The 9,008-nt window shown below is 48.7% G+C and overlaps 1 protein-coding gene across 1 annotated transcript; it reads left to right on the top strand.

Moving 5' to 3' along the window:
* Positions 1 to 259: 259 nt before the first annotated feature.
* On the top strand, positions 260 to 8,231 carry LOC122546531 (peroxisomal membrane protein PMP34-like; the record flags this gene model as incomplete). The annotated part of the gene is made up of 4 exons (XM_043685223.1): positions 260 to 594; positions 2,218 to 2,313; positions 3,176 to 3,258; positions 7,850 to 8,231. Coding segments are annotated over 4 exons (662 nt in total), but the record flags the coding sequence as incomplete, so codon positions are not given.
* Positions 8,232 to 9,008: the final 777 nt, after the last annotated feature.

The following is a 9,008-nucleotide window of genomic DNA, read 5'->3' as shown; positions in this document are numbered from 1 at the left end:
GGCACTGTCGGAGGGTCAGTGCTGAGGGAGTGCTGTATTGTGAGAGGGTCAGTGCTGAGGGGCCCCCAGCCCCCAAACTCTCTCTGATGAGGGGGCACGTCTTCCATTTTCCACAGGGCACTGTCGGAGGGTCAGTGCTGAGGGAGTGCTGTATTGTGAGAGGATCAGTGCTGAGGGGCCCCCAGCCCCCAGCCCCCAAACTCTCTCTGATGAGGGGGCACGTCTTCCATTTTCCACAGGGGCTGTTCCAGCTCCTGAGTGTTTCCGGAATGTTCTCTGTTACCGGTTTGTTGGTTGACCTCTGGTGTCGGGGCGATCTCCTGTTGGACTGGGCAGTCTGAGTTGCTCTCTGACCCTCTCGGTGTTGCCGTGCCGACCCAGTGCCGTGACCATCCCACACCCCAGTTCCGTGGTTTCCAACACAGTGTTCCTCTATGCTCTGTTGCAGATGCCGTTGGCCGAATCGTGAGGGAGGAGGGCATCTTGGCTCTGTGGAGCAGCACCTTCCCTTCCCTCCTCCTCGTCTTTAACCCCGCCATCCAGTTCATGTTCTACGAGGGGCTTAAGCGCCAACTGAGGAGGGGCCGCACTGAGGTAAGGAGTTTCGGGCCTACCCTCCATTAACACGAAGGAGCCAGATCCTGCTCTGATGGGATTTCGGGGCAGACAGTAGGTAACGGCCCTCAACTGGTTATTGGAGAGACCCAAACACCTTGGGAAAATGGGTTCAAATCCTGCCACAGGGGATAGAATTTAAATTCAATTAATAAAATCTCCAAAATCAAGCTCACATCAGTTTGGTTAACTGTACAACTTCCACCCAGTGTATTAAAAACCAAATGATTCCATAATGTCTTTCAAGGAAGGAAATCTGTGGTTCTGGGCCTACATGGGACTCAAGACCCCAATGTGGTTGACTCTTAATTGCCCTCTGGAATGACCAGGCAAATCTCTTCAAAGTGCAATTAGGGACGGGCAACACGCTGGATCAAATTTAACAGCTCCATGCCTGCAGGAGATTCCGGACTCCGCTGGTGATCCAGGGAATTGGTTGAGAGACGGGCAGTCAGTGAGAGATGGATTGGACTCTGCTCTGATGCTGTCTCCCCACCCACCCACTCACTGAACAAACGATTGACTGATTGATTGATTGTCACATGTACCTAAATGCAGTGAGAGAAGCTTTGTTTTGTGAGCACGAATGGCAGATCATAACAAATATGGTCGTAGTGATCGTAAGGCACTTAGACTGAGTGAGACATACAAGGTCACACTGCACAACATGTGGGCAAAGCAAGGTCACCGTTAACAAGATCCCCATTATGTGAATTTACAGACATCCATTCAGCAGTCTGATAACAGCGAGGAGGAAGCTGTTCCTGAACCTGTTGCTGAACCTGTTGGAGCGTGTGATCAAGCTTCTGTATCTTATGCCTGACGGAAGAGGCTGTGGGAGAGCATTACCGGGGTGGGAGAGGGCTATGATGATGTGAGAAGTGTAAATGGAGTCCATGGATGGGAATGTTGGTTTCCGTGATGGTCTAGGCTGTGCACACAACCTTCGATAGTTTCTTCCGGTCCTGGGCAGAGTGGTTGCCGTACCAGGCTGCTATGCACCCGGGCAGTATGCTTTCCACAGTTTCTGGAGAAGTTGGTGAGGGTCCTTATGGATGTGCCAGATTTCCCAAGCTCTCTGAGGAAGAACAGGCATTGTTGTGCCTTCTTGGTCATCGCATCTAAGTGGGAAGTCAAGACAGGTTGTCGGTTATCATCACTCCTAGGAACTTGATACTCTCAATCCATTTCAAAAGGGGCTATTTACCTGGGAGAAAGTCAATGAAAAAATATTGACGCGATTATCCCAGATTTAGGCTTATCCTGGTTGTACACAGTCTGAAATGGAATGGCCTCTACCGGATGGGCACCTTAGGGCCAGAGCTGCCAAAGCCTGAACACTAGGCCCGGGAACAGCCTCGGGTGGAGGGGTTGGAGCCCAGTGACCCTGGGGATGAGGTTAGACCCAGAGAGTGTCTGACGGTTGGATTGGGGTCAGGATCATGGCGTGAGGCCTGCAGTTGGAGGTTTGGCCCAGACACGATGTGAGTCCTGAGTCCGGGATCTTGTCTGCTGAAGCCAGAGGGTTTGTTTTGAGTTTGGTTTTGTCACACAGAGGGTGGCCGTATTTCAGGATGTTTCTGTCTCCATCTGTTTTCCCAGCTTTCCGCGCTTGAGGTCTTCATTATCGGAGCAATCGCCAAGGCAATTGCCACAACAGTAACATACCCCCTCCAGACGGTGCAGTCCTTGCTGAGGGTGAGTTGGAGAATATTCCCTGATTGGAAATGGCTGGTTTCCCTCAGCCTTTCCTTTTCCCTGTCATGGTTGAGGCAGTAACCCAGAGAATATTCTAGAAGCAGCAGCTGTTCATGGTGGCCACCCAACCATGTGATGTCATGCCACCACTGCCGGATTCCTGGTCACGTGATCTCCTCACTGGCAGTCCCGGGTAGTCCGGCCTACCCTCAGGCATGGAACCGGAGAGTTCTGGAACTTCTTTGCCTCAGCGCCATTCGGCAAGGGATTGGTCAGCAGCGACCCAAGAGATCACTTTCAGGTCAAAGGTCATGGGTTCAGGCCCCACTCCAGGGACCTGAACACACAACCTGGGCCACAACCCCGAATCTGGGACTGACAGAGTTCTGCGTTGTCACAGGAGTCTGAGTAAGGCTCATCCACTGGCCTCAGCTGGAGGGGGGAGTATCCCTGGGCCTCTACCTGCAGAAGGTTGTTGCGAGGACGGGAGGAGGGGTTTTCCCGGGTTTGCTTTGTTTGTGGGATCTTGCTCTGCTCATTGTCGGCTGCGATGTTTCCCGACATCACAGTGGTCAAAGTCCCAGGAGTGTCCTGGGAAAAGCTGTGTGGACAGACTGGGGTATATTGCTCCGATCCCAGTGAATACAGATCTCCTCCTGTTGGGTATTGACCCAGGGCTGGCCTCAGTTGTGAGGCCTTCTGTTGTTCAATAGTCGACCGAGGATTCGCCGTCAATGCTCATGTCTGTGAAAGGGGGCCCACTGTTGTGGCCCAGTGCCTGTGGGGAAATAGCAGGGGCTTTGCCCTCCTGAGGTAAATCCGGTTTGTCTTTTTCTCCCCCACCCCCTCCACCCCTCCCCAGTTTGGCCAACAGAAGAGGGATTCAGAGGGGAGGATTGTGGGAAGCCTCCGAAGAGTGGTCTACATCTTGAGACAGAGAGTGAGGTGAGTTGGGGCCTAGTTGAGTGGACTCTTAGCTCTTTAGAACACAGCTCACTGGCTAACAGAAAAAAATGTCACAAACAAACTGGTCCAGAGGGTCTTCAAACAGATTCATGGAATGATATCAAGAATTAGGAATCATAGAATGAAACAGTACAGAGTAGGCCCAACGGCCCATCGGGTCTGTACCGTCACTAACTACCAGTAACGGCCTGCTATTTCCTGCAGACATCCCATATCCCTGAATGTTACGATATTTGAAGTGCTCATCCAAACATTTTTGAAAGGTAAGGGTTCCTACCTCCACCACCTCCCCAGGCAGTACATTCCAGATTCGCACCACCCTCTGAGTGAAAAAGATTTTTCACCAAATTCCCTCTGAGTCTCCTGCCCCTTATCCTAAATCTATACCCCCTCGTGATTGACCCCTCAACTAAGGGGAACAGCTGCTCCCTACCCCCATAACCTTATACACCTCAATCGTGTCCCCTCCTCACTCTTTTCTGCTCTAAAGAAAACATTCCAAGCCTGTCTAGTCTGTCATTGTAGCTCAACAACTCCGTCCCAGATAATGTCCCCGTGAACCACCTCTGTGTACCCCCTGTAGTGTTGTCACATCCTTCCTGCAGTGAGGTGACCAGAACTGCACAGAGTACTCCAGCTGGGGCCTGAGCAACGCTCTGTGCAACTCCAACATTACCTCCTTGCCCTTCTACTCTATGCCACGGCTAATGAAAGCAAGTGTCCCATAGACCTTTGTAACTATCCTTTTTACATGCTCTGCTGACTTCAGGGATCTGTGAATAATTACCTCAAGATCCCTCAGTTTCTCTGAGACACTCACTGTCTGGCCATTTATTAAATACAGTCGCGCCTCGACATACGAACGACCCCGTTCACGGACAAATTGGTTTACGAACAGGATTGGACGTAAAATTTTGCTTCAACGTACGTACGAAATTCAAGGTACGAACGCAAAAAGCCCCATGTCCGACCGCGTGGTTTCATTGCTCTGCTTTGCTACGCGCTTGTTGAACACAAAAGCTCTCAGGCCCCGCGTGATCTCATTCAGTCCGTCTTTGGCGCGTGCGCGGTGAACAGCGTTTATTGTTACATCCAAGCGTTCTTACACTATCCGAACAATGGGAAAAATTGATTCAGTTCGGGTCCCGGAACGGATTAAGTTCGTAAGTCGAGGTGCGACTGTACTCCCCTCCCTTGTTTCTTCTTCCAAAGTGCATCACCCTGCACTTATCGGGGGTTAAGTACCGTCTACCCATCAGACCAACCTATCTATATCTTCCTGTAACCTAAAGCCATCTTCACTATTAACTACTACACCATCTGAAAATTAGCTCAACATTTCCCCTATATTTTCATCCATATCATTTGTGTATATGACAAACAGTAACGGTGCCAGTGCTGATCCACGTGGTACACTGTGGGACACCGGCCTCCAGTCACTCAAACTGCCTTCTACCACTACCCTCTGTATCCTAATGCTAAGCCAGGTTCTGACCCATCTCACCACGTTTCATAGTTAAGACCATAAGACATAGGAGTGGAAGTGAGGCCATTCAGCCCATCGAGTCCACTCCGCCATCCAATCATGGCTGATGGTCATTTCAATGCCACTTACCCACACTCTCCCCGTATCCCTTAATTCCTTAATTACAAGATTAAGAATTTAGCAATCTCGGAGGTTCTTTGAAAATGGAGTCACAGGTAGAGAGGATAGTGAAGAAGGCATTTGGTATGCTTTCCTTTATTGGTTGGAGCATTGAGTATACGAGTTGGGAGGTCATGTTGAGCCTGGACAAGACATTGGTTCAGTCACTTTTGCAAAATGGCATACTATTCTGGTCTCCCTGCTGTTGTGAAACTTGAAAGGGTTCAGAAAAGATTCATAAGGATGTTGCCAGGGTTGGAAGTTTTGAGTTGGAGGGAGATGTTGAATAGGCTGGGGCTGTTTTCCCTGGAATATCGGAGGCTGAGGGGTGACCTTATAGAGATTTATAAAATCATTGGGGGGCATGAATAGGATAAATAGACAACGTCTTTTCCCTGGGGTGGGGGAGTCCAGAACTAGAGGGCATAGGTTTAGGGTGAGAGGGGAAAGATATAAAAGGGACTTAAGGGGCAACTTTTCCATGCAGAGGGTGGTACGTGAATGGAATGAGCTGCCAGAGGAAGTGGTAGAGGCTGGTACAATTGCAACATTTAAGAGGCATCTGAATGGGTATATGAATAGAAAGGGTTTGGAGGGATATGGGCCAAATAGTGACAATTGGGACTAGATTAATTTAGGATATCTGGTCGGTATGGACGGGTTGGACCGAAATGTCTGCTGTCCATCTCTATGACTCTGTAACTTTCCCTGAATACCATTCGCTGTAACCTTCTCAGTCAGTCTCCCATGAGGGATCTTGTCAAAAGCTCTGCTAATCTCCAAATAACCTACATCAGCTGAACTTCCCTCATCCACACACATTTTTGAAAAATTCTACTAAATCTGTTAGGCATAACCTCCCTCTGCCAAAGCCATGCTCAATATCCCTAATTAACCCATGCCCTTCCAAGTGAAGATTAATTCTCTGCATCAGTAGTTTCCCTACCATACAGTCAGAGAGATGTACAGCACGGAAACAGACCCTTCGGTCCAACCCGTCCATGCCGACCAGATATCCGAACCCAATGTAGTCCCACCTGCCAGCACCCGGCCCATATCCCTCCAAACCCTTCCTATTCATATACCCATCCAGATGCCTTTTAAATGTTGTAATTATACCATCCTCCACCACTCCCTCTGGCAGCTCATTCTCTCTTTTAAAACTGCTGTTGTTTTGACTTTATTTCTCTCCAAAGCTCCAAAACAATGCAACAGCATATAAAACAGTAATTGCTGCTCCTGGAATTCGAGGAAATCACCTCCAACACCTAAAATGCCTCAATAAAAGGAGCAACTGTTACAGCCAGAAATTTTTCCCATCCTCCATCGTGGGTTACCCAGAATCCTAAGCCACTGACATGAGGTTTTCCAATGGGTTTACCTCGTGCAAAGAGTTTCAGACAATGAGAGAATAGGCAAGTTCTTTAGCTCCTGAGGAAATTTGTCCAGACTCAACTGGGTTCAAATCCGAGATCTATATATTCCCAGCCACAATGGGTTATCTATCCTTTTTCTGAAAGTGTTGCAGTCTGCCTCCATGTAAACCACTTGTTCATACACTTCCACTCAGAATTGAATTGAATTAGTTTTATTGTCACATGTACTCAGGTGAGTTCAGTGAAACGTTTACAAGGTGCCACCTTAGGTACAAAGGTACTTGGGCACAGATTTGTCAGTACAAGTTCCTTCGGGGGAAAAAAATTAGAAAAATAAAGAAATAATAAGTCCAACATTACAGATTGTCGGAGTAAAAAAACAGAGAAATGAAACAATTCAGAATAACCGTCCTTCCAACAGCCAGTATCTTTAGTTTTACCGAGTGTTCTTTCACTGCCTCGTCAACGATAAACTGAATTAATCCCATAAAGTTGCCACCCAAGTTGATAAGGTTGTTAAGAAGGCGTATGGTGTGTTTGATTAGCCGAGGGATTGAGTTTAAGAGCTGCAAGGTTATGCTGCAGCTCTATAGAGCCCTGGTTAGACCACACTTGGAATATTGTGTTCAATTAGATTAGATTAGATTCCCTGCAGTGTGGAAATAAGCCCTTTGGCCCAACAAGTCACACCGACCCTCCGAAGAGTACCCACCCATTCCCTCGGACTAATGCACCTAACACTATGGGCAATTTAGCATGGCCAATCCACCCTGACCTGCACATCTCTGGACTGTGGGAGGAAACCAGAGCACCCGGAGGAAACCCACGCAGACACGGGGAGAACGGGCAAACTCCACAAAGACAGTTGCCCGAGGCTGGAATTGAACCTGGGACCCTGGCACTGTGAGGCAGCAGTGCTAACCACTGTGCCACCGTGCCATCTCATTATAGGAAGGATGTGGAAGCTTCAGAGAGGGTGCAGAGGGGATTTCCCAGGATGCTGCCTGGACTGGAGGGCATGTCTTATGAAGAAAGGTTGAGGGAGCTATGGCTTTTCTTATTGCAGTGAAGAAAGATGAGAGGTGACTTGATAGAGGGGTACAAGATGATGAGAGGTATAGATACAGTGGATAGCCAGAGACTTTTTCCCAGGGCAGAAATGGCTACCGTGAGGAGGCATAATGTTAAGATGATTGGAGGAAGGTTTGGGGGGGATATCAGAGGTAGGTGGGAGTGTGGAATGCACTGCCAGTGATGGTAGTAGAATCAGATACATTAGGAACATTTAAGCGACTCTTGGATAGGCACATGGATGATAGAAAAATGAAGGGTCTGTAGGTTAGTCTGATCTCAGAGTAGGATAAAAGATCGGCACAACATTGAGGGCCGAAGGGCCTGTACGGTGCTGTACTGTTCTATGTTCTAATATTTTGGATAACCCGTCTTTGTAACAGCCTTTGTTTGTAACCTACAATTGACTGTCCCTCCCGTCCTCTCGCTGTGATAACATTGTCTTTTATCTAAAGGAAAATCTCCTTCTTTAAAACAGGAAGCAGGGTCTCCTGGGCCTGTACAAGGGATTGGAAGCCAAGCTTCTGCAGACCGCTCTCACCTCTGCTCTCATGTTCCTCATCTACGAGAAGATTGCTGGGTTCATCTTCCGACTCATGGGAGTGAACCCTCGCGTGGGACATTAACAGGCGAAGGTACAATCTCCGGAGTGCTGTCTGCGTTAATGCTGAACTCGGCGTCTCCATCTCCCCTATCCACGTCCCCTTTCCCTCCCCCACAATGCACTGCCACCCAGGACATTGCACGTTCACAGGTCACGATGGTGAGGATGGTATTCCCTGTGCCATCCCAGTTACAATAAAGGCGATCGGTGTTGGAATGAGAAAACGTTGGTAGATATTAAAATGTGCTTTATTGAGGACGATGGCTCTCCCTCTGACTGACTGTGTACCAGTTTCTTTCCGTGGTCCATTGACGATCCAGCACTTGGAACAAGCTCTTTAGCTTCAGTGGTCCAAATGGGCACTTACCCTCCACTCAGCTACACCCTTTCCATCCCATGGGCCTGACCGAATTTACACCCATGTCCCCACAGCTTTAGACTCAGCCTCTGGATTGCTGGACCCATTTTTAAATCTGAAATATAAAGCCAGTCTGCAGAATGTGAACCAACTGTTGATGACCACTTAAAACACAATGGATCCTACTGTCAGAGTGTGTCTGCTGAGGGAGGAGGAACACGCTGACAGGAAAAAAAAACCCTGTAACATAGAGCAGTCCCTGAGGACCTGGTCTGAACCCTGTCTGCAGTGGAATTTCAATTCAGTAATAATCTGGGATTGAGAGTGTAATGAAACCATTTCAGGATAAAACCATCTGGTTACGTTAGAGCCCGGGTGTCCTTGGAGAAGGAGCAGGCAGTCTCCACCAACACCCTGGAGTTGTTCAGGGAGAGGTGAGCTCCGCAGGGAGTGGAGTGCATTATTTCTCCCTCCAACTCTATTTTGATTTAGTCCCTACCCTCCCCTTCACTGTTTTGATCACACAGCACTGCCCTTTGATGTGAAGGGCAGTGTTTGTCACTGGCCACGCGGGTGTTTTCCTATCTTCCTGGTGGTGGAAATTGAATAAAGATTCGTGCACTTTGTGTCTCTCACTGTATCTCACACCTGCACATACACACCATGGGTGCTGTG

This window comes from Chiloscyllium plagiosum, unplaced genomic scaffold (assembly GCF_004010195.1).
Source record: "Chiloscyllium plagiosum isolate BGI_BamShark_2017 unplaced genomic scaffold, ASM401019v2 scaf_63532, whole genome shotgun sequence".
NCBI lineage: Eukaryota > Metazoa > Chordata > Chondrichthyes > Orectolobiformes > Hemiscylliidae > Chiloscyllium > Chiloscyllium plagiosum.
The sequence above is the reverse complement of the archived record's forward strand: the minus strand, read 5'-3'. Positions and strand labels throughout refer to the sequence as shown.